This window comes from Heterodontus francisci, chromosome 22 (assembly GCF_036365525.1).
Source record: "Heterodontus francisci isolate sHetFra1 chromosome 22, sHetFra1.hap1, whole genome shotgun sequence".
Classification (NCBI taxonomy): Eukaryota; Metazoa; Chordata; class Chondrichthyes; order Heterodontiformes; family Heterodontidae; genus Heterodontus; species Heterodontus francisci.
The window spans coordinates 42,685,586-42,711,593 of record NC_090392.1 but is presented as its reverse complement, the minus strand read 5'-3'; the positions used below and the strand labels follow the sequence as shown (position 1 = coordinate 42,711,593).

General features: G+C 44.1%; 1 protein-coding gene across 1 annotated transcript in view; it reads left to right on the top strand.

Moving 5' to 3' along the window:
* The window catches only part of barx2 (BARX homeobox 2), a 57,934-nt gene that overhangs the window by 11,606 nt on the left and 20,320 nt on the right, over positions 1-26,008 (top strand). Inside the window, exon 3 of the mRNA XM_068054318.1 lies at positions 22,189-22,465. Coding sequence (XP_067910419.1) covers positions 22,189-22,465 — 277 coding nt within the window. The remainder of the gene's footprint in view (positions 1-22,188; positions 22,466-26,008) is intronic.

The following is a 26,008-nucleotide window of genomic DNA, read 5'->3' as shown; positions in this document are numbered from 1 at the left end:
TCCAGAGATTACAACCTTTGAGATCCTGCTTTTTAATCTGCGGCACCACTACCTGATGAACCACTGTCCACTCTTCATCCACAGGTCTGTGAGGAGGACTCCACTTCCTTATCAGCACCTCATCCTTTAACTAGTAGCACTCTGGAACTCCCTCTGCTTCAGCTTCAGTTTGGGTAGTCTGTGCTAACTTTTGTAACCCTATGTCGTCTTGTTGACCAAGGAAAATCTGATTAATCCATCCTCTGGGTCCTCTAACTTCCCAAAGAAGGTTTCAGATAACCAGGCTGTAGGGTCATCTGTCTGCAGTGCCAGTTCAACCTCTGCTGACGGAGCTTGTTTGCCCTTAGACCGGGTCACCACGCAGTGAGGAAAAATGCCAGGGACCTTTTCCTGTAACTGCTCTGTCTCCCTGACCTCTTTTGGTCTTTCTAAGACCACTGGGGAAGCTACCACCTTTGCCCCCGCCAGATCATTACCAAGGAGTAGGTCGACCCCATCCGCAGGTAAACTAGGGACAATCCCCACAGTTACCGGTTCGGAAACAAGGTCGCACTCCGGTATAAAAGTATGGGCATATACTTTCCTCCGATACCGTATACTAGCACTCTCGCAATCAATGCACTCTCTGGTGGAAAGGTCGCTCCTTTTCCCAGTAGAAGGGATTGGGTGGCCCCTGTATCCCTCGGTATGACTATGGGCTTACTTGCCTCAACCAAGGGGTATGGGGTCAGTTTTCCTCTGGACACAAAATCCTGGTAACTCTCAGAGATTTTGTTAAGTTTTCCCATACTAAAAGTGGTAGGTTTACAGGTTTTTTCTGCTGCAGTTAAAGCCACAGCCTGGTCTGCTGTGCTTTCCATCAGGGCCCCTTTTCCTGCACTGGTCTGGTGCACCCTGACTAAACCTATGGGTTTTCCCTGTAACTTCCAGCAGTCAGCTCGAAGATGACCTCCCTTGTTACAATGGAAATGTACAGGCTTCCGGGCGTCACTCTTGTTCTCAGCACCTTCCTTTTTGGCCTGAGGAGGTCACCCTGTGTTTCCCTTCTCACTCATGGCTGTTCCTATCACTCTCCCAACTTATATCCTTTTCAGGTTTTTGGAGGTGACTAGGGAATTCTTTCCCTTGGGGCAAGGGCTTGTGAATAAATATATAATCATCAGCCAGGATTGCTGCCTGCCTGGTTCTTGGAACCTTTTGTTCCTCCACGTAGTTTCTTATGGAAAGGGGAAGCGAATTTCTGAACTCCATGAGGAGGATCACTTGTCTAAGGTTTTCATAAGTGGACTCTATCTTAAGTGCCCATATCCATCAATTGAAAGCGAGTTGCTTACCCTTTCAAACTCGATGTAAGTTTGTTCCAACTGCTTTCGAAGAGTTCAGATCTTTTGGCTGTATGCCTCCGGTACTAGCTTGTATGCACTCAGGATAGCATTTTTAGTAATCGCATAATCTGATGAATTCTCATCAGACAATGGTGAATAAACCTCATGGGCCTTTCCTATTAGTTTTCTCCGCAATAACAGTGTCCAGCTGTCTACTGGCCATTTCAACTGTTTTGCTAGCTTTTTAAAAGAGATGAAAGATGCATCCACATCTCCCCTCATTGAACCTTGGTATCAATTGGGAGAACTTTAAGAGCTCAGCACGAGGTCCTGAGCTAGGGGTAACTCCCTCACTAGGGGGGGGGGGGGCCTTCATTGGGTACATTGGGTCTTCCCCTATACAGTTCGAGTTGCCTTAACTCCCTTTGGAAAGCTCCTTTACTCTTTCCTCCCTTTTTCTCTTTCCTGGAATTCTCGCTCCTCTTTCTCGCTCTGGAAAGCTCTTTCTTTCTCCCTTTCCTGAAATTCTCTCTGCTCTTTGTTCTTCTGGAATTATAATTCTAGTCTCCTCTATCCTAGTTGTACCTTAGCTAATGTTTCTCTATCTGTTTCAGATGCTATACCTGTCTCCGGCTCTTCAATGTCAATTTTAAAATGGTTGGCCACAAATTTTAGGAATTTGGACCTCCTAGCTTTTGGATGGATATATATCTCTAATTGCTCAACTACATTCCTCAACTCGTCAACAGATAGAGCTTTTAAGCTGGTCCAAGTTACTTCACTCTGTTGTAGAAAGGTAATGGCCTCGAATATGGACATTTTGGTACTGTAGCACTGAAAACCACAAGAAAACGTGTATTGAAGTTTTTAAATAATTGTTTGGGATCTATTTGTCTTCCCGCTTCCAATTTTCTGTTTGTCTTTGGGTTTGATCCCAGACGTGAACCGCCAAATTTCTGTTAGTCAGGTGAAGAGGGGTCATAGGGCTTCCCTCTTTTACCTCTCCTTGTTAGATTACAACAGGTTTAATTCTTAAAGTGGATGTAGTGGCCATTCAAGGGGTTTGATTACTTCCTTGCTACTTGATCATAATAAGAACCAATTGGACAGGTTTTTTTGAGTTAACAAAGAAAGAGGTTAGCTTTATTGTACCTAAACCAACTAATAAAATAATAAACAATGTGCCAACTTTCACTCTCACACACACACTAGAGGCTTACACACACACAAATAGGTTACAGAGTGGAGAAAGGTAGATTGGTTGAGTTAGAGTCCATAAAAAAAGGTATACAGTTTGTGGAGTTTGGTGATTCAGCTGGCTTCTAGCTGAATTCGGTGGGCCTGAGGCTTTTACTTTGAAGAGGTAGATGACTGATTCAGTGAGTCTGTTCGAGATAGCAATGCAAATAGTTTCCTCCAATGGGGTTTCTGATTGTAGCTGGAGTATGTAAAGGTGGACAGTCAACAAGCAGGATTTGAAAACTTTCAAACTGGAATGGAGAGAGAGAGAGGAACTCCCACTTCAGGTTTGCTCATGTCAGAGTCCAGTTGCTTCTCCTCTGCTGCAGAGAAAACACCAGCTTAAAACCACAGATGGGAAGGGGCTTGTCACATCATAGTCACCTAGTGATTCAAAACAAAACAGTTAGCAGTAGTTCTCTCTTGCAAAAAAGAAGAAGCAGTTCCTTTAAACTTCCTAGGTCTTGTTACTTGGTGGGGAATTAGTAGGCATTTTGTCTCTCTCCTCATAAGCATTGTAGTTTAGTGTCACAAATTCGGTAGCCAATTTCAGCTGCTATCAAAGTCATCTTTTTTTAGATGTCTTTTAAAAAATGTCTTTTTTGAAAAAAATACACATTCATATCTCCAGTCAGTGGATTAAAGAAAATTGTCATTCAACAAAGCACATTTGTGTAACAGTAGAAGTACCAATACAACAATAACACACAATATGGAGGCAGCGGTAAAACAGACGTAAAACAATAGTAAGAATGTGTTGAACAGAGAAGTTTAATGATAAATATTGGCCCAGTACAGTAAGAAAACTACTTACCTGCTGAAGAGGCTGTTAAGAGCTCTGGTGCTGCAATGAGTCAGAACTATGAAATACAGACTGCACCACAGAAACGTGGTGGTCTGCAAGTAGAATCCAGCAATCGGGTAAGTCATGATACTGATGGTCTTGGATCGGCCTAAAAGCCCTTTGAAAAGTAATTCTTTAAAGGCATTTTGCGCTGAAAGTGAAAAAAGTGGCAAAACCCAATCCTTCACTTGGGCTGAACGCAAGGGCAAAGAGTGGGAACCCCCCCCCCCCCCCCCCCCGAAAAGTGTGGGAACTCCCGAAAAGCACGGGCACCCCCCAAAAACTGTAGGGACACATCCATTAAAGCATCCAAGCCTGAAAGAAAAACTGGATTTCTCAAAGAAAGGGGAACACTCTAAAAAGTCTATTAAAGAAAGCAATATGGCTTAAAAATTTGGAATGCCTGAAAGCTTCCACGATCAAGATGGACCCAATCAGGTACAAAATTGGTGCCTGTGGAAGAAAAGGTACCTAAGGTTTAGGATTGCTTTTCAACTCGTTATCAAATCAGAAGTGGAACAAGTGAACACTCTTTTACAATCACTAGGTGCGATTGCAGACGACGTAATTGCCCGAGAAGTGATCAATGAGGCTTTGATTAATTTGAAGAAGTATTTCAAAGCCTTTGATAAATATTTCAAACTTCGCAGAAATAAAATCTTGGAAAGAGCCATATTTACTATCCGGGTGCAGAAGATTGGTGAATCCATAGATTCCTGTAATAATGATCTGTATAGATTGGCAGAAGGAGATGAATACGGCGAATTAAAGGCAGAACTGATTAGAGACAGGATAGTCATCAGTATAGTTGAGAAGTCCTTATCAGACCTTTTACAATCCAAGGATGACCTTATAATGGAAAAGGTCATTCAGATTGTAGGACGGGCTGAAGTTCGCAAACAGAATAGGGCCATTCTACGAGCTGAAGACAAGCCATGGATGAGAAGAATTCCATGCCAGTGCAGTTTGTGAGGCCAAAATCAGAGAAACACTTAGTGGAAAAGAAAACACATAGAGGTGAGAAGGTGCATGACACAGGGAAACCATGCCAACATTGTGGAGCCAGGAAGACCCATAGATGGGAGCAGTGTCCAGGAAATAAAGATGAGTGTTTTAATTGTAAAAGAACTAGACATTGTGGTAAAATGTGCCAGAGCAAAATTTCTTCGCTGAAGTGTACAAAGCAGAAGACTTTCACGCAAAGAGCAATGAATCAAATACAGCAATATCCAGATGAGAAAGAACCAGGAGATTTCCTGGGAGAAATTTCTGGATGGTGGACATCTACGTGAATGGACACCTCACAAATTTTAAACATGAAACAGGGGCTAGCGTCACAGGACTGTCTGACCAAGAGACATTGGCCACAACTGGCGAATACACAGTTGCATGGTCCAGGCGGGACACAACTGAGAGTAAAAGGCAAACTCCAAGCAACTCTTCAGCATAGAGCGAGACAACTGGTAGAGACTTTATATGTATTGCATAACAAGAATTTTCCTTACTGAGTAGAAATGCATGTTTAGAACTGCAGTTGATTAAGAAGATAGACGAAGTCAAGCAAACAAAGGTAAACAATCGCTTTCAAGCAGAATACCCAAAGCTTTTTACAGGGCTTGGAAAACTCAAGACGGAGTACAGGATCACACTGAAGGAAGGGGCCAGGCCAGTATGTATCTTTGAACCAAGAAGAATATCTCATCCATTGTTGATCAAAGTCCAAGAACAATTGGAAGAGATGACAAAAATGGGTGTTATTGCTGTGGTAACACAACCAACGGAGTGGCGTTCGGTCATGGTTCCTGTCCCAAAGCAAAATGGAACTCTGCGTATTTGCGTGGATTTAAGGCAGCTCGACAAAGCAGTAGTGTGAGATTCACTCAATTGCTGACAGTTTAGCGAAACTCTCTCAGAGCACTATGCTCACGAAACTCGATGCCAATAGTAGGTTTTGGCAGGTACCCTTAGATGAGACCTCAAGATTATTGACTACATTTATAACACCTTTTGGGCAGTTTTATTTCAATAGGTCACCATTTGGAATAACCTCTGCATCAGAGACCTTTCAAAGGTCTATGTCTAACAGCTTAGTAGGGCTCAAAGGAGTTATTTGTCACATGGATGACATCCTGATACATGGACAGTCAGTAGAGGAACATGATCAAAGAGTTCAACAGGTTCTACAGAGACTTCAAGAAGCAGGCCTTACTCTAAGCAAAAAGTGCAGATTTTCCAAGACTTCAATTCATTTCTTGGGACATATAGTGAGCAGTGAAGGTATAATGGCAGATCCACAGAAGACCAGGGCCATTACAGAATTTCCTCCTCCTACTACCATTCAACAGCTGCAGATACTCCTGGGAATGGTAAATCAATTAACATAGTTTAGCACAGGTAAATGATCCACTGAGACAGCTCCTCAGAAAACAGCAAGCGTGCTGTTGGAATTCCTACCAAGAACAAGCATTCCAGAAAATTAAAGGGATGTTTATTTCTCTGGCCATCTTGGCATTCTATAACCCTACACTACCTACGATGATAGCAGCCTCCTCAGCTGGGTTGGGCGCAGTTCTTTCTCAGGAGCAACCTGGTGGTTCCTATATTCTATACATCAAGAGCTTTGTCAGAAACAGCGATGTGCTATTCAGTTATAGGAAAAGAAGCTGTAGCCATCACTTGAGCATGTGAAAAATTTTCAGACTACGTCATTGGTTAGGAGTCGTCATCGAGACAGACCATAAACCTTTGGTATCCTTGTTAGATGAAAAGGAAACTGCAAAAATGCCTCCACGTATACAAAGATTTCATCTCAGATTGATGAGGGATACGTATCAAACAGTATTCGTCCAAGGGAAGTTGCAATTGTCAGCTGATACACTATCAAGGGCGATGGTAGACCATCCTTCACGGGAAGATGTGAATTTCGTATGTGACATAGAATCATATCGACAACAGACAGCACAAAATTGGCCAAGAAGCATACAAAAGTTGCAAAAAATGCGACAGGCCCAAAAAGGTGATGAAAAATGCAGTCACGTTAGACAGTATTGTACATAAGGGTGGCCACAAGAAAGTCGAGGAGGGAGAACAATGAAGAGGCTCCATGAGTATCAGAAATACTTTACTATAATCGACGTCATTTACAATGAGATCTGATATCTTAGATTGCCTACACCAAGACCATTTGAGTATAACTGAGTGCTGAGCGAGGGTTCAATCTTCAGTATGGTGGCCTGGAATATCTAAGGACATCGAGAACATGATCCAAAACTGTCAGACATGTGGATTACAGAGGCCAGAACAGTGCGAACCTCTGTTAACTGTTAACAATTTCCAACTGGACCTTGGCAAAGGCTAGTTATGTATTTATTTATGTTTAATGGGAAGACATATATAATCATCATCGATTACTTTTCAAGGTGGATAGAGCCTGAAGATTACATTCTATGGCCACCGAAGTAGTTGTCAGGATTCTTCAAGACATCTTTGCAACAGATGGGATTCCAGATGAAATATTATTAGACAACGGACCACAGTTCGTGAATGAATATTTTACTTGGTTTGCAGTAAAGATAGGCTTTCAGCATTTCATAAGCTCACCAGGGTATCCACAGTCCAATGGTGCGGCAGAAAGAGGTGTGAGATAAAGGCCTGCTCAGGTTGGGAAAAAGAACCCAACCCAAACCCGACCAAACCACAGCGGACTCCAGCCCGACCTGGCCCGAGTCCCTCCGATTTTGCCCCGAGCCCGACCCGACCCGAGCCCGACTCGACCCAACCTGAACCCGACCTGACCACCCATTTACTTACCTTTGGACTCGGAACCTCCAGGAAGCTGCAGCGCATGCGTGATGACATCATAGTGATGTCACTCACTCACTGTGCAGACTCAGTTTCGTCCTGGACTCCCAGCTCAGGTAAGTTTTTTAATTTCACTACTTACCGGCAGGGTACTCACCATGTGTGTCTGGCCCGACCCGACCCAACCTGGACTCGGCCCGACCCGACCCGAGCCCAAAAGCCGGATCCAGAAGAAGGGCCCGACGTGACCCGAACCCGACACATGTCTTCGGGTCCCATTGGGTTCGGGTCGGGTAGCAGGCAAGAACCATAAAGTCTTTACTAAACAAAAATGAAGATCTTCCAATCTCACTCCTAACCTATCATTCAACCCCGTTAATGTGTGGATTATCATCAGCAGAATTATGATGGGCAGCAAGTTAAGAAACAGCTTCCAGTGTTGCCTCAGAAATTAATTCCTGGATTGAAGGCTCAGGACTATGAGAAAGTACGAGATAGAGAAAACTCCCATAGAAAGAAACAAACTTGGAATTATAATAGAAGATTTTGAGCGAGAAGCTTACCGAAATTAAACAATGGTCAAAGAGTATGAATACGTGACCTGGGAAGGGAAGGTACAGTAATCCACAAACACGAAGACGATCAGCGATCGTATGTGAAACACAACTGAAGGGAACGTACCGAAGAAATTGGAGGAATATCATTCCTATTTCCCAAAAGTAGCAGCCAATAATTCATTTGGAAGACCCAGAGGAAGATGAAAAAATCCAAATCGAACAGGATGCTGCTCTCTGTAGTAAAGTTCAACTAAGTCAGCAATCCAGACTTACAAAAAAGACTACTTATCATCCCAGACAGGCGACAACCAGATCGGGGAGAGTTGTCAAACCTAGCAGACTAAATGTGTGAAGTCAGAGACTTGGAGGAAGAGAGGGTAATCGATAAGTCGTGAAGGAATATATGTTTGAGAAAATGTTGGATAAAGACTTTGGGGGAGATGTAGTATAAGGAGGTAAAGGGTTAATACTGAAGACAGGGAGAATGATCTCTCCCACTGTAAGAGTGATGATGTAAGTCACATGGTATAGGCTTGAGGATAAGAAGAGATAGCAGCACAGAGGATGCTAGCTTGGGAGGCTTGTATATAGTAAATGTAAATAATAAAGAGTTGTTAGTTGACTTTATCTGGAGTCAAAGACTTTCTCCAGAATGCCTTAGCAATGCTACAAATACAACAACAACAATACACAACAAAGCAGAGGAGGAGGAAGGAGAAGAGATGGAGGGGAGAAGGAGGGGTAGAGGGTAGTAAGAGGAGGGGTGTGGCCAATTAGCGGATCTATGCATGGAAGTAGAGGGCATGGCTGAGGTGCTAAATGAGAAAAATGAGTAAATTGCATCTGTCTTTACCAAGAAGATACATGCCTATATGAGTGGGTGAGTGTGTATATGCCTGTGTGAATGTGTGTATGAGTTTCGGTGAGTGTCTATGAGTGTGTGAGTCACCAGGACTGGATGAGATGCATACGAGGTTACTGAGAGAAGTGAGAGTGGAAATTATGGAGATACTGCTCATAATCTTACATTCTTTCTTAGATATGGGAGTTGTGCCACATGACTGGAGAATTGCGAATGTTACACTTTTATTCAAAAAGGGTGTAAGGATAAACCCAACAACTAGAGGCCAGTTTAACCCAGGTGGTGGGAAAGCTTTTAGAAATGATAATTCGGGACAAAATTAACAGTCACTTGGACAAGTGTGAATTAATTAAGGAAAACCAGCAAAGATTTGTTAAAGGGAAATAGTGTTTAATAACTTGATTGAGTATTTTGATGAAGTAACAGAGAGGGTTGGTGAGGATCATGTAGTTAATGTGGTATATATGGACTTCCAAAAGGTATTTGATAAAGTGCCACGTAATAGGCTTGACAGCAAAGTTGAAGCTCATGGAATAACATGAAGGACAGTGGCAGCATGGATACGACATTGGCTGAGTAACAGGAAACAGAGAGTAGTGATGAATGGATGTTTTTCAGACTGAAGGACAATGTATAATGGGGTTCCCAGGGGTTGGTACTGGAACCACTGCTTTTCTTGATATTTATTAATGACCTAGATTTGGGTGTGTAGGACACGTATTGTGAACTGTGGGAAGGATAGTGATAAACTTCAAGAGGACATAGACAGGCTGGTGCAATGGGTGGACACATGGCAGATGAAATTTAATGCAGAGAAGTGTGAAATGATACATTTTTGGTAGGAAGAACAAGGAGAGGCAATATATAAAATAAAGGGTGCAAGAAAAGAGAGACCTGTGGTTATATGTACACAAATCATTGAAGTTGGCAGGGCAGGTTGAGAAAGTGGTTAAAAATGCACAGGGGATCCTAGGCTTTATAAGTAGAGGCATAGAGTACAAAAGCAAGGAAGTTATGATGAACCTTTAATAAACTCGGCCTTAACTCGTGTATTGTATACAATTCTGGGCACCATATATTAGGAAGGATGTAAGGCTTTAGAGAGGGTGCAGGAAAGAATTACGAGAATGGTTCCAGGGATGAGGGACTTCAGTTACGTCGATAGATTGGAGAAGCTGGTTCTGTTCCCCTTAGAGAAGAGAACGTTGAGCGGATATTTGATACAGCTGTCCAAAATCATGAGGGGTCTGGACAGAGTAGATACAGAGAAACTGTTCCCATTGGCAGAAGGGTCAAGAACCAGAGAACACCAATTCAAGGTGAATGGCAAATGAACCAATGACGACATAAGGAAAATCTTTTTACGCAGCTGTCATGAGTTTCTTTGTGTTATCTTAAGCAACACAATGAGGTATGTGGATTCCAGTTGCTTGAAGATTTCTAGAAGGTTTATTAACAGCTAAACTAGTGCATACAATACAGACCATTTGTCCAGGGTGTTACAGTAGAGTGACTAGAGTGGCGTCTAGTCACATGACTACATCCTGGCACTTAGCTCATTAGCATACTGTTATGATCCTGTAGTTTTTTTGGGGGGAAGAATGAGGTGTGCCTTTAAGGCTGGAAAAGGAGCAGTACTACTTTAAGGCAACAAGCTCCAGAGACTGAGTCAAGGAATGCATTCTCATTGCCCTGGGATACAGACACTCAGAGACTGTGATTCAAAGAGTGATTTCTCGTTGCCATAAAATACAGCCACTCAGGACCAAAGACACGAGATACATTGTTACTGATTGACATTTGAAGCTAGTTGAAAAACTGGCTTTGGAAATGGACACAGACAGACAGCTGCACCAGCATATACTGAAGGAAATACGGTTTATTTAAACCCTATTTATTATAATCTCAGAATTCTGATGTCAAGCCAGATTAATTTCTTAAAAGAAAATAACCAAATTCCTTTAACAACTGAACTGCAATTGTTGAAATTTATCACTGGAAAAGAAGAGCATCAATTCAAATGCTAAATTAGACTACGGACTGCTCTACTGTTGAAGAACCCTTTTTTCCCCCATTGGACAGCTGTGAAGACTTCAAGTAACCTTGGACTATTCCACGTTGGAAGATTTCACTTTGGCACTATTTTTTTCTATTTTAAATGTTGTTTCTATCTCAGTAGTGTTTAAGAATTTAGTTTTTCTAATTAAACAGTTAATTTGTTGATCTAAAGACACCTGGCTTGGTTAGCCTCATTCGGGGGTTAATAGATGGTACAATTTAGCTGGATCTTTCTTTAATTTGGAAAATTTAAAATGATATGTTAGGTGATCTGTGGAGGGATGGGATTGAATCAATGGTGCGTTTCTCCCACCACAATCAGAGTCATATATTTGATTGGGGGCTTTGACTTGAGCGGTCGGTCATAACAATACGGAGTTATTAAAGGGATATCACTCTTAAAGTGATCATACACACCCTCTTTCTTTCCAAAGTTAAGTCTCGCACATTACACGTATAAACACATAAATTTGGATAACATCAAAATTAGTTATGTGGGCTAGAGATTATAAAATTTACATGAATAAGGATAGGGATTGTGACATTTATGAGTGCAGAAGCTTAAGAGTCCATATATTGTTTCGGTGGTTTGACAACTCTTCCAGATTGGGTTATATTATGACCTTCTGGGGATGTGGATTTCACCCTTGGCTGTTTTTGGTTTGCAGACATATTGTCAATGTGTTGGTTGTTGTCCTGTTGTTCCATCACACCCTCATCGTTGGAGTGTGTTATTTCGAGTCTTCTGTGTGCAATTGCAGTATTGTATACTTCCCTTAATTGGCTTTGGTTCCTCCTCAACACTGCTCTGTTAGATTTTTGTAACCTTGTCAGACCTAGGCTAACTGCATACTTTGGATGCCTCTGCGGGTAACCATGTTCTCATTGCGGGGTGTATGACCCTGACCTTTTGTTCTACGTGTACCTGAGGTAGTTCCTCAACGCCTCCCCAACGTGTCGTTCATGCACCATCTTTATTCTCCCTTGTTTTTCGAGCAGTGCCTCCTGCATCTCGTAAAATTTGGACAGATGATGGCTTGGCAGAATCATTTGCCTGCCAAACACGATGGTAAGCCCACATCCATAGGTGTAACTCTGAGGTGTAAAATGGCAACATGAAAATCCTGTTTTTTTGTCCTACACTTCAGGGTAAGTGATTTGACTGTGCGAACCACTTGCTTGGCAAGACCGTTGGATCTATGGTTATGTGGTGAGGACGCCCCATTGCCTCACATATCCCTGAAAGGTCTGCCCATATACTGTGGCCCATTGCCAGAAATAATTTCTTCAGGTCCACTGAACAGTCTGAATATGGCACTCAATGTGTCTGCAACAACCGTGCTTGAAGTGTCTTTTACCTGTCTGACAATTGAAATTTGGAGAAATAGTTGTGGCTAAGATAAAGTCATCTCCATTCACGGGAAATAGATCAGTGGTGATTTTTGACCAAGAGACTGTCTCAATGCAGGTACCCTTAGTCTTTTCTGCTTTTCTGGGTACCTTGGTGATCTTGTGGATAGTCACAACGTTGAGGTCCTTACACGCTGGTAGACCTGCCACTGCTGGTCCGCTCATGTCTAACAGATAAAATATTTGTGGTTTCCATGCCGACTTGCCATAGCTGCATTGCATTGTTAGTATGCCACTACAAGGGGTGGGTGACCCATTGTATGCAGTTAACTTTGCATTTGTTGGTTGTATCGTTAATTTCCAATAACCCCAGTACATATCCTTCAGGATTTGGACTGGTAGGATATTTGCACTAGCTCCCATGTTAATCTTAGTCCTGAGTGTGTTATTGCCAACATTCTTTGGGCACATGATATTAATAGTAGCAAAAGCTTCCAGTTGTTTGACTTCATCAACACAATGTGTCAGGTACACAATGTGTCAGGTACACAATGTGAAATGCCTGCTCATCTTCTGGCTGAGAATTGCTCCACTCTGAGTCTTGTTTCAGGTCTATTTCTCTATGGACTTCATGTATCGGCTTGCGTTTACACAGGTCTCTGGCGCTCTCATTGCTGCTGTTGCCAAGTTGCTATGCTTGTCTTCTGTTTGTTTGTGTCCTATTGTGACTTCTGGCTGCGTCTTTGGAGCCAGGTTTCTTGCATAGATGGGCCCAGTGTACTTTTGCAGCACACGCCTTGCACAGATATTGAAATGCAGGACAACTTTGCAGTGAGTGGGACAAACCACACTTATGACACAGCTTGTTTGCTTTTTGTGACCTGGTTACCATGCCAATACTGTCAGCTGCACCTAGTGCTTGCAGATGCTGTTATCCAGCTACAATGGCTTCGTATTTCCGGCCATCTTCTAGTAGTGCCTCAATGCTGTGGCCTTTCTTTTTCCCCAAGAGGTCTTTTTGAAATGCTTCATTAGGTATTGAGACAATCACCAGCTCCATGATGCGCTCCGACAGCTCAATTTCTGAAAAAAGTCACATTTGTTGCCCTTACTACGGCACCTACTGATGAATTGATCTATTGATTCCTGTGGCTGTTGCCTGTAGGACATCAATTCATAGAAACATAGAAAATAGGAGCAGGAGTAGGCCATTCAGCCCTTTGGCCTGCTCCGCCATACAAAAAAGATCATGGTTAATCGTCTAATTCAGTACCCTGTTCCCGCTTTCTCCCCATATCCCTTGATCCCTTTGCCTTTAAGAAATAAATCTATCTCCTTCTAGAATATATTTAATGACTTGGCCTCCACTGCCTTCTGCAGTAGAGAATTCCACAGGTTCACCACCTTCTGAGTGAAGAAATTTTTCCTTATCTCAGTTCTAAATGGCATACCCCGTATTCTGAGACTGTGATCCTGGTTCTGGACTCCCCAGCCATCAGGAACATCCTCCCTGCATCTAGCCTGTCTAGTCCTGTTAGAATTATATAGGTTTCTATGAGATCCCCTTTCATAGTGAATATAGGCCGAGTCGACCCAATCTCGCCTCATACGTCAATCCTGCCATCCCAGGAATCAGCCTAGTAAATCTTCTTTGCACTCCCTCCATGGCAAGAACATCCTTCCTCAGGTGATTTATTCTAAAATTCACTCTTACCTGAAGTTGATCTTCTAGCACTTTACATTTCTTTGTGGGATCTTTCTGGTCCTCTTCAGATAAGCCAGAGGTATTGATTCTGTATAACCCTTCATTTCCAACTGCTATCAGTATTTTCACAACCTGCTTCTCTGGTTCTACAACTGCTTGGTCAATGAAGCATAACTGCATTCTTTGTTTTAAAAGTTTGAGCTCGGCTAGGATATCATTGACCTTCCAGCTCACGCTGAGAAATTTGATATCCATCCTTTTGCTGTTCTTTGCTTTCTGCTCTGTATTTAACTTTGTTTAGCTCTCTGTGTGCCTTCAGCACTGTACTTATTATGGCTTTTCTATTTGTGGCTTAAAACTTGTTTTAAAATTTGTTCTATTAACTCTGCGCTGTTCCATCTTTAAGAAATTCTTTTTTCTAGGCTAGCTCCTTTGACGGAGTGTAAGGGGTGCTTGACAGTGCTCTCTGTTTTTTCTCTTTCAGCATTTTGCTTGTATGTTTACACAGCTGTTCGATAGGCAGTTCAAGGGTTTTCCCCTTTGCTTTTTTTTAGAGTTTATTTATCTTCTTCACGCTTGACTCATTTAATGATTTTTTTCAGCTTGACTGCTTTAACGGAGCCTTGGGAGTTGCGTGCACCTTTTACACTATCGGACTTTTTTTTTCCGTTCACGCGCTTTTCAGAGTTTTCCCCTTTTTTCTCTTTCTCACACAGAGCCTTTAGAAGATGAATTTTTTTTAAACACTTCAAAGGCTTTGCTTTTTTCTAACCGGGTTTTCTCAATCAGTGGCACAATGACTCACCCGATTGCTTGCTCTTCAGGTACACTTCCATTCTATGGAGCTTTTGTCAGCCTTCTAAGGTATGTGGCATTTTTTCACTCTTTTCAGGTACTTCACCTGTTGCTTCAAATTTTCACTTCTGTTTTCTGTATTGCTTTTAAATTTTGGTTGCCGTTTTACCCATGGTCATCAAGCTTATATCTTGTCTTTTCACCACAGCTGCCACCATATCATGTGTTTCTGTGTGTTGTCTTAAGCAACACAAGGAGGTATATGGATTCCAGTTCCTTGAAGATCTCTGGAAGGTTTAGTAACAGCTAAACTAGTATATACAATACAGAGCAAACTATATACAGAACCTTTGTCCAGGGTATTACAGTGCAGAGTGACTATGGCTTCTAGTCACATGATTACATCCTGGTACTTATCTCATTAGCATACTGAGTTCTTAAAGGGACATCACTCTTCAAGTGATCAGCAGCAAGTGGTTCAGATCTGGACTACACTGCCTGAGAGTGTGGTGGAGGCAGAGTCAATTGGTGCTTTCAAAAGAGAATTGGATAAATACCTGAAGAGAAAATATTGCAGGGCTATGGGGAAAGAGCGGGGAAGTGGGACTAGCTGAGTTGATGTTCCAGCGAGTTGGCATGGACATGACAGCTGAATGGCCTCCTTCTGCTCTGTAGCCATTCTATGAGAGAGTGGGAGAAAGGTGGGGAGGTGGAGAGGGGGTCCCCAAATCTGAGCTCCTGCCAAGCTGTGCCTAAACTCTATGGATTTGGGTAGGTGGGGTGTTTCTCTAGGGAGAGACCATGAGACAAGCAGAAACTCTCCCTGCATGGGCTTCTCCGTAGTTGGCTAAGGGACTCTAACACAGGTCAAAAAAAATTAACCTTGTTTTCAGGTTGTGTTGCTAATTGCTTTTGCTAGTCAATTTCTCACTCATTCTGTGACCATGTCTGAGAGTTGGGAGCACAGTCCAGTTGTAAACCAGCCGTGTGCCCATTTGAACAGCGCCATGGAACAATCTTGCGCTAACAAGACTGTCGGAGATCAGTTTAATTTTGAGTTTCCTTTCTTGGATCTGAACAGCAAATGGCTTGTAATTCCAACCCAACCGACCTTGCAGAGACTGACACCCTGCGAGATGGAAGCTTGATGAAAGGTGTTGAGCAGAGTCGGTGTTTGAGATTTTATTCTGTTAAAATGGAAATGCTTTTCCATGAAATAGAATGGATTCTGCGAGGAGCCAGCAGCTTGTTTCTCTCCTCTGGCTGGGTAGCCATCTGCTCTGTAAACATCCTTCTGCTGCTGTAAAGACTGGACACTTTCAGATTCATGTTTATGATGAGAGATGCTGATGCGTGTCACTCACCCAGCCAAACCGGCCTGTACCACTTACCATGTGAGTGCTCATGACTTTGCATTTCTGCCGCTTTTAATGTTTTCCGGTTTTTCTGCACCTTGAGACATTTTACTACATTAAAAAGGTGCTATTTAAATGAAAGTTGTTGTTATCCTCCTCTCCTGAGGCACTGTCTCTCAACAGGTTTCCCCCTCTGCTATCTTCTCATGTGTGAGAAAATGAGTGCCAACAGGATATTTGTCTGTGAAAGGCATCACAGCGGATCCCGATCCTGTCCTCTCCTGGTGCCCACATGTGCAATTTTTGGCAGCAGGCACCAGGGAGTGATTGGGACTGAAACCATGACTCATTTTTACTCTTTTCTAATCCCAAGGAGTGCTGAGACTTGCATCAATCTGGGATTGGTTAACCTGGCGAAGGCAGGGGTGAGACCGTGGGCCTCTCTGCTCCGTGTGGCTCAGTACAGCAGCACGTGGTTCCTTTACTTACTGAGCACTTCGAACATTGACTGACTCTAAGCATCAAACCATTCTCTGAAATGTGGTCCAGTCGTCACACTACTCTGGTTTTGCAGGGTGCATTTTCTTGATACTGGATGCATTTTGACAATGCTGGGTGCGCTGACATTGGGTGTGTTCTCACAGTGCTGGATTCGGTCTCATCATGCTGGGCTCGTTGCGACAGCATTGGCTACTGTAGCTGTTCCTGAAGCCTGAGCTCAGACAGCAGGCAGGCTGAATATCCATGGGGATTTTGCCACTGTCTAGTTATAAGTCCAATGGGAGATGGGAGGGACCACCACACGATTTCAGCTCCTGTTTACCAACAGGCTATTTAACAGTGGGGCTAGCACAGTCGAGCCTGAACTGGCTCTTATGTTACGTTCACAGAAACCGTCACTGATTTTTCCCACCTCTAATTCACAAAGATCAGGAGCGTGGGGCTGAAGTGCAACCAAAACTTGAAGAGCAGTTTCCTTAATTGTTCAAAGAGGGGCTGCAACCTCACACACTCCATATAAACATGGTATACGGACTCAACCATGCTGTAGAAATTACAGGTGGCCTGGGAGTCCTTGAACCTACTTAAAATCTTATTGCATGGGACTGCCCTGTGCAGTACTCTCCACCCCAGGTCCCCAATGTAAAGATGTAGGACTCCCACTTAGAGAGACCTCCACCAGGGGTTCCCCTCGCCACCAGATGGCAGCACGGACTGCCACGGCATGTCCCGGCGGCAGATGAGGGTGAGGAAGTGGAGAGTCTGCAGGATCAGCTCATCCAGGGAAGCCCTCCGCGCAGTTTGGAATGGCATGGAGGGCATTTCTGAGAGATGGCTCAGGTTTTGTGGGACCGGCTCCTGAGGAGGATTTTGGGGCTTGGGTCCGATGAGCAGTCCTGGCTGAGTGGGGGTCAGCTCGGCTGGGAGCGCTTCACGCTCCTGAGCCCCCTCAACACCCACAGTGAGAGGCATCCTGGAGGTTTCAGCTATTCCTCCAGCTGTCGATCCATCTCTAGAACTGGCTGCCCAGACAGACAGAGCCCTCTCATCTGTCGGCGGGGTAGCACCCAGACTGGAGGCTAATATGTTCCAAACTCTGAATAAATATCGGTAAAAGATAGGCAACTCCCTCAGAGAGATGCAGCTAACAGTTGCTGCCAGGAGCTGCGTGTCATCTTGAAGGCAGTATCCCTGGCGGAAAAAATTCATCGCCAGTGCACACCATCTGGGAGGACACTCGATGTACAGTTATCTCTGCAGGGTCCGAAGGCGGAGAGTTGCAGCCTGGGTATGGACACACACTTAGCGACTGACTGCTGTCCTCAGAGACCCAGTGCTTTCTCTTGCCCTAGAGGAAATCAACGAGCATCTTCTGGATCTTGGTGGCAAATGCAGGAGGCAGGTCCAAAGTGACCAACCGGTACCACAGCATCGAGGCCACCAGTTGGATTATGACAAACACTGGGCTCCTGTAGGAAAGTGCTCGGAGCAATGCTGTCAAGTGCCCTAGCTGAGTTGTGACTTTCGCCTCCTGCCAGTTTGCCAGCCAGGCTTCATCAGCAGGGCTTAAGTAGACTCCCAGGTAGAGGAGATGTGTGGGTGCTCCACACAAAATGTGCTAATTCCTCCAGCAGGGAGTCCGCCCGCCACTGACCCACTAGGTGTCCGGAACATTTCCCCCAATTGAATTAAGAGTTATGTGCCTCTACACACGAGCATTCCCAGTGCAAAATATGCTTAAACATTTTGTGTTCATCAGTAAATTCACAGTTATCACAGTTGGCCATTGAATGCACACTCACCACATTTATTGAATATAAATCTTTTGACGCCACATTGTGATCAAACCGGTTGAGAACCTAAAATGCAGCTGTTGTGCGTCAGCTCAGCTGGACCCAATTCTGGCCTCTTGAGTATCCCCGATTTTAAACGCTTCACCATTGGTGGCCATGCCTTCAGCTGCCTGGATGCTAAGCTCTGGAATTCCCTCACTAAACCCCTCTAGCTCTCCTCCTTTAAGACACACCTTAAAACCTATCTCTTTGACAAAGCTTTTAGTCAACCATCTTAATAAGTCTTTATGTGGCTCTCCTTTGAAGTGCCTGAGGACATTTTAACGACATTATAGTGGCTACATAAATGCAAGTTTTTGTTGTTTGCAGTACCATTCTATACCAGCAGGTGTCTCTGACCAGTTTGGTAAATAAATACAGGAGTGACAACATTCCCACTGGATCCAGGATACAGACTGCAGAAACAGCAGCCGACCGGGGATCTGTAGAAAGCTGCTGAAAATTCTCCTCCCAGTGTAATTTTCAGCTGTGCTATATGGAGCTTGGAACTAAATCAAAACCTTGATAGAATTGAGGCATTTAGCCAGAACTGTTGGCGAGAAAATCCTGACAATATGGTGGGGAGAAGAGATGGAGAGTTCTGTTGTTCAGGAGAAACAAATCAAGCCCATTGTCTCTTAAACTGAAGAGATGTGGATTAACCCTGATTTAGGTGTGTGTGATTCCTGGGGATGTGACAATGCGAAAGAAGGGTCATACGCCTGAATGTTAGAAAATGCATTGACCCAAGTCGAAAGATCCAGTGCAACGATGCATTGCTGAGATCCAGATGCAGTGATCAATTGCATTTGCACCAGTACAGATTAACCTGGAGTAACAAGTGTTCGTATGAAAATGAATGGATGGAAAGTAATGCAGGGCCTGACGTGTCTGTTTGTCAAGGACTGTGCTGGGAGCAAACTTGTAAAATCTCCCGTTGTCTCTAAATAGCCTTGATCTAGAATCATGGAGAGTGCAGCACATCTGCAGATGGGAGGTTTTCTGAATTATGAAGAAGACAGAAGAATTATAAAAGGACACAGACAGATTAAGTGATTGGGAGATGCAGTTTAATGTAACATTGAAATGACTGGATTGCAAAACACATGTGGCTCATTTCGTAACACACTCATCTCTGAGTCTGTAGGTTGTGGGTCTTAGTCCCACTCCAGGATATGGGCACAAAAGTCAAAGCTAACCCTCATTGCAGTACTGAGGGCATGTTGCACTGTCAAAGGTGCTGCCTTTCAGATAAGATGATAAACTGAGGCCCTGTCTGCCCTCTCTGGTGGGTGTAAACGATCCCCTGGCACTTTCTTGAAGTAGCGTATGGGAGTTATCCCCGGTGTCCTGGTCAACATTTAACCCTCAATCAACATTACAAAATCAAATTATCTGATTGTTCACACCGCTGTGTGCAAATTGTCTGCTGTGTTTCCCACATTGCAGAAGAGGTGACACTTCAAAGATACTTCATTGGCTGTACAGTGCTTTGGGTCTTCTTGTGTTCGTGAAAGGTGCTATATAAATGCAAGGCTTTCTCAAAAAACTGCATCACCTATTGAAGCTCCAGTTCACTCTCGATAATTTAATGATTCAGTAAAAGCCACTTACATTCAGTGCTGTACGAGTCGATCCCTATCAGTACTGAGTGAGCAGTCCCCACTTAATGGGTAAATTCCCCCTAAGCACTGAGCCAGTATTGCGAGTGAACAGATCTCAGTACTGCAAGTGAATTGCTCCCTTTCAGTGCAGTGTGAGTAGATCCCCTCTCTCTGCTGAGTGAATAGATCACATTTAGTGCCCTATATCCTATCCCTAGCCTTGCTTTTACCTCTGGCCACACACTTTCTTCAGCTGACTTTCCCGCCTCTGTTCTTGCATGGTTTCCTTCCTGTTCTACTGCGTCTGTTACTCTCCACCTGTAATTTTCAATCTCTCCCCATGATAGTTTTCATCGTTTTTTGTTCTTTTTCTCTCTATCTGTACGCTAACCCTGTGACTATTACTCCCCCCACTACCAGTGCTGTTGCGATTTGGATATGTTCATTACCCTCTCCCATTTCTGATGCTCTTGCTTTACCTTTTACTTTCTCTCACCTGTTACACTCACCCTCTGTCTGCTGTATCGCCATGGGCTGGATTTTTCCCACGTTTGTTTTTGGGTCAGGAACGCGCCTCCTGTGAGAAACTGTTTAAAGGCCCGATTTTCACAGGGGTGAGCCCTTCGTTGATATGGAGACAGGTTCCCTGTCCAATTAGAGCCAGTGGAGGCGGGAACAGAGGTGGGGCAGATGAATTGTGGGACTGATTTAGACTCCCCGTGGCAGCCATCACTGAGGCTGCTGGCTATCCAGAGGGAAGCGAGATGTCGCAGGAGAGCCCGAGGCTTGGCACCCGGGGTTGGGCTGCCCCTCGCTTCATCGATGCCAACCTGGATCTAATGCTGGAGGCCGTGCGGGAGACGAGGGAGGTCCTCTTCCTGGAGGCTGGCAAGAGGAGGCCACTGCCTCATGCGGAGCACTGAGTGGGTCAATGGGGTGTGTTCTTACTGCCTCTGTCTACTGTTTTCCTCTCTTTGCACTGTGTAAATGATGACACTTTAAGCCAGATGTCTGGGTCTCCTTTTATTGCTGCCATGACAGGAAAAGTGGTATGAGGTGGCGAAAGAGACTTTGGGATCCTCCATAGTGAGGACAAACCTCTTGGCAGATGTGCTTCCTTTATTGATGGTAAGTGATTAGATGTTCCAGGCTGTGTCTTCCATGGATGTGTTAGTGCAGTTGGGCCACCAGTGTGGAGGGAAAACTCCTCCATAGGATGGCCTGTGGCCGAGGCTGTGGCCCACTGATCCCCTTGGCTCCAGGAGGGAGGGATTTAAAGGAGGCGTGAAGGCCACCTGGCCTGCCACTGGGAGTCCGCCTCCAGGCAACGGCTGGGTTCAGCCTCAGCAGTGGGCCCGTTGCGTTTCGAAGTTTCAAGTTTCAAATTTTTAATTGTTTTCTTATGTTTCCTTTCTGCTTCTGTTTTCTTTCTTAATTCAATTTCCCCCCTCTCTCTCTGTCTCTCAGTATTTGACACTAATTCACTCTGCTCCTCCATTGTTCCTCTGTTTATTTCTCAATCTTTAAGTTTCACTGGTTAAGGAGATTGTCCACTGCTGCTGTTCACTGAGGCCCCAGGTGCCCCATTGCCCTTACACTTCCAGCATGTTACACTGCAGAAAGGAGGTGTTGGACCAGCTGAGTTGCTCTTGCAGGGATCTAGTGTGGACTCAACAGGCCAAATGATCTCCTTCTGCACTGAAACCATTCTGTGGTTCAATGAAAAGAATTTGAGCTGAAGGGTGCAGGCAAAAGATTAATGGTGTACAATGCGAGATGCACAGATTTTGCCCAATACTTAAAAATACATTTTTAAAAAGCTGCAGCCTTTAATTGTTGTCTTTCACTGTCAGAAGATTCCTCAGTGATTAGGGGTCAGTACTGATTATCTGGTGTGTGAGGGCAGGTGTTGTTGGAAAACCTTTCACTGTGATTAATGTTACGCAGGCAGCCAAACTGGCTCTTCCACTCACCATACCAGTGTTCATGACTTCAGGTTTCTGGTACAGACATGTATTGCTTTTTAGCTTTCTTCTTTGCATCTAGAGGCATTTTACAAGGTTAAAGGCGCTATATAAATGCAAGTTGTTGTTAAAGGTGCTAGATTAATGCAAGTTGTTGTTTTGCTTCCTCCTCTCCTGAAGGCACTGCCTTTCAGCAGGAAACAGATTTCCCCCTCTGCTAACTTCTCATGTGTGAGAAAATGAATGCCAGCAGGATATTTGACTGTGACAGCCATCACAGCTGATCCTGATCCTGTCCTTTCCCAAAACCCACATGTGCACTTTCTGGGAGGACTGTGTACAGAATGTTCTTTGATCTTGTCTCTGGCTAATGTTAATCCTCGTGTGTTTCTGCAGGGTCATCCTTGAGCTCATACCCGCTGCTTTCAGTGACTTGCCTCTCTCCAGTTCTCACTGCAAGGATTCCACAGTTTCTGTCTCCTGCCCCCTCCTCCAGTAGGACGGATTCAGCAGCTCTCGAGAACATTACGACTGCCAGCAGTGAGTGTGAAAGCGATCAGGCCACTCCTCGGCTAAAAAAGCCTCGGCGAAGTCGCACCATTTTCACCGAGTTGCAGCTCATGGGGCTGGAGAAAAAATTTCAGAAACAGAAATATCTGTCCACTCCGGACAGGTGAGTGAGCAGGGCATGTGGGGGCAGGGATTCTCCAGCAGAGCATGTGGTGGTGGTGGTGGTGGTGGAGGAGGGGGCAGTCTCCAGCAGGAGGTGTGGGAGGAGGGGAGTCTCCAGCAAGGGATTGGGAGAGTGGATTCCCCAGCAGGGTGTGTGGGGAAGGGGCACAGGCTGTTGGATTGTTTCTGCTTCCTGCTGGTGTATCACACAGAGCTATGTTCACTGTATTGAAATGGACCCTTTGCAGAGCCACTGTGGGTATTCGATCCAGTCCAGGGTTGTGTTTGAGAATGTTGAATGGAACTGGGAGCTGAGAACAGAGCAGCAGTTGTAGCTGAGTGTTTGTTGCCATTGTTTCCATAGTGATGGCTGTTTATGCAATACACCTGACATGACAGTTAATCCCAATCTATACAGGACAGAGAGGAACATTTTTGTGGGTTTAGCTAATGGTCTAGTGATACAATGAAACTATTCAGAACATCCCCAGTGATTACATTTTCTCCGAGCTGTGAGTGACACACTTAACTCCAGGAAATCCACTCCTGAGGCACTGGTAAAACCTGTGTAAACCACAGTTTCGAACCCCTTAGAAAAACATCAAAATTTTTTCAAACTCCTTTTCCTGCCCTTACTTGCATCGATTTGCAGAAGCAGCATTGGATTTTGATTTTGTTGTGCTATTAGAGGGTTTGCATTGTAATATCCATAAGGCTTGTGACATGATTTGTTGGTGCATTCCTCAGGATTGTCTGTGTCTGCTATACTCTCACCAGTCTGCACACACTGGTGTATCTGCCGACACACATCCACAGGAAAATGTGCAAACACAGACGGCACAGGCACATGTGCAATCACACACACACATACATACATACTTACAGTCATAGGCACACATGCAAACAGCTACTTCCACACACAGACATAGTCATACACACACACAGAAACATTGAAAATTTACAGCACAGAGGGAGGCCATTGTGTTTTTGCCCACTGAAGAACAGTGATTCAGCCTAATCCCACTTTCCAGCTCTTGGTCTATAACCCTGTTGGTTATGGTGCCTCAAGTGCATATTCAGTTATGTTTTGAAATGTGATGAGGGTGTCTGCCTCTACCACCCTCTTGGCAGTGAGGGACAGACCCCCACCACCCTTTGAGTGAAAAAATCTCCTCAATTCCCCAAAATCCTTCTACCAATTACTTTAAAGCTATGCCCCATAGCTATTTGAACTCTTTGCTAAGGGAATAGATTCTTTCCATTAACTCTATCTAGGTCCCCCATAATATTTGCACCTCAATTAAATCTCCCTCAGCCTCTTCTGTTCCAAAGAAAACAACCCTAGCCTATCCAATCTTTCCTCATGGCTAAAATTCTCCATTCCTGGCAGTGTCCTTTTAAATCACTTTTGCCCCTCTCTACTGCAATCACGCCTTTCCTGTAATGTGGTGACCAGAACTGTACACAGTACTCGAGCTGTGGTCTAACTAGTGTTTCATACTGTTCTAGCATAACCTCCCTGCTCTTATATTCTATGCCTCAGCTAATAAAGACAAGTATCCCATATGCCTTCTTAAACACCTTATCTACCTTCAGAGGTCTATGGACATGCACTCCAAGGTCCCTGTGTATCTCTATACTTCTCAGTATCCTACCATTTATTCTGTATTCCCTTGCCTCATATGCCCTCCCAAATGTATTACCTCACATTTCTCCAGACTGAATTACATTTGCCACCTTCCTGCCCACCTGATCAGTCCATTGATATATTCCTGCAGTCTACTGCTTTCTTCTTCACTATCAACCACATGGTCAATTTTTGTATCATCTACAAAATTCTTAATCATTCGCCCTACATTCAAGTGTAAATCATTGATATATACCACAAAAAGCAAGGGACCCAGTACTGAGCCCTGTGGAACCTCACTGGAATCAGTCTTCCAGTCACTAAAACATCCATTGACCATCACCCTTTGCACTCTGCCTCTGAGTCAATTCTGGATCCAAATTGCCACTTGCTCTTGGATGCCATGTGGGATCCTATCAAAAGCCTGACTAAACCATATAGACTACATCAAACACACTACCCTCATTGACCCTCCTTGTTACTATCTCCAAAATTCAATCAAGTTCGTCAGACATGACCTTCCCTTAACAAATCTATACTGACAGCCCTTAATTAATTCATGGCTTTCTAAGTAATGATTTATACTGTCCCTCAAAATATTTTCTGATAATTTGCCCACAATTGAGGTGAGTTTGACTGACCTGCAAAATCTCAGTCCATCCCTTCCTCTGTTTTCAAACAATGGTACAACATTAACTATCTTCCAGTCCTCCAGCACCATGCCTATGGCCAGCGGGGATTGGAAGTTGATGGTCAGAGCCTCTGCTATTTCCTCCCATGCTTCTCTTGGCAAACTGCAATATATTTCATCCAGGTCTGATGATTTATCCACTTTCAAAGATGCTAAATCCCTTAATATTTTCCCTTTCACAATGTTTTCCCATCCAATATTTCACAATTCTGCGCAGTGGGCGGCACAGTGGCGTAGTGGTTAGCACTGCAGCCTCACAGCTCCAGCGACCCGGGTTCAATTCCGGGTACTGCCTGTGTGGAGTTTGCAAGTTCTCCCTGTGTCTGCGTGGGTTTCCTCCGGGTGCTCCGGTTTCCTCCCACATGCCAAAGACTTGCAGGTTGATAGGTAAATTGGCCATTATAAATTGCCCCTAGTATAGGTAGGTGGTAGGGAAATATAGGGACAGGTGGGGATGTGGTAGGAATATGGAATTAGTGTAGGATTAGTATAAATGGGTGGTTGATGGTCGGCACAGACTCGGTGGGCCGAAGGGCCTGTTTCAGTGCTGTATCTCTAACTAACTAACTTAACTATAGACTGAAAGAGTTCATGGAGAACCACGGCCACATCTTCTGCCTCCACACACGTTACCTTTTTGATCTCTAATTGCTCCCACGCTTCCCTTAGTTATCATCTTGCTCGTTATGTACTTGAAAAACATCTTTGTTTTTTTCTTGATTTTACTTGTCAATATTGTTCCATGCTGTCTCTCTTTGCTTTCCTAGTTTCCTTTTTAGTTTCACCTCTGCACTTTCTATAGTCCACTGGGCTTTCTGCAGTATTGAGCCCTTGGCATCTGACATATGTTTTTTGCCTTATCCTATTCTATATGTTATTGGACATCCAGGGGTGTCTAAGGGTGGAGTCCCACCCTTTTTCGCATAATAGAACATATTTGTTCTGAACCCTCTCTATCTCTTCCTTGAATGCCTCCCTCTGGTCTGGCACTACTTGACCTTCAAGGAGCTATTTCTGCTCCATTTTTACCAAATCACATTGCAGCTTAGTAATATTGGATTTTCCCCAATGTAGGACGTTTACATTTGTTCCATCTCTGTCCTTTTCTACAACTATTCTAAATCTAACTGAATTATGATCACACAGACACACACACACATGAATATGGGACAGTATGAAATGGATATTATCCCTCAATGGTACAATCGGTGTAAGGAACCTACTCC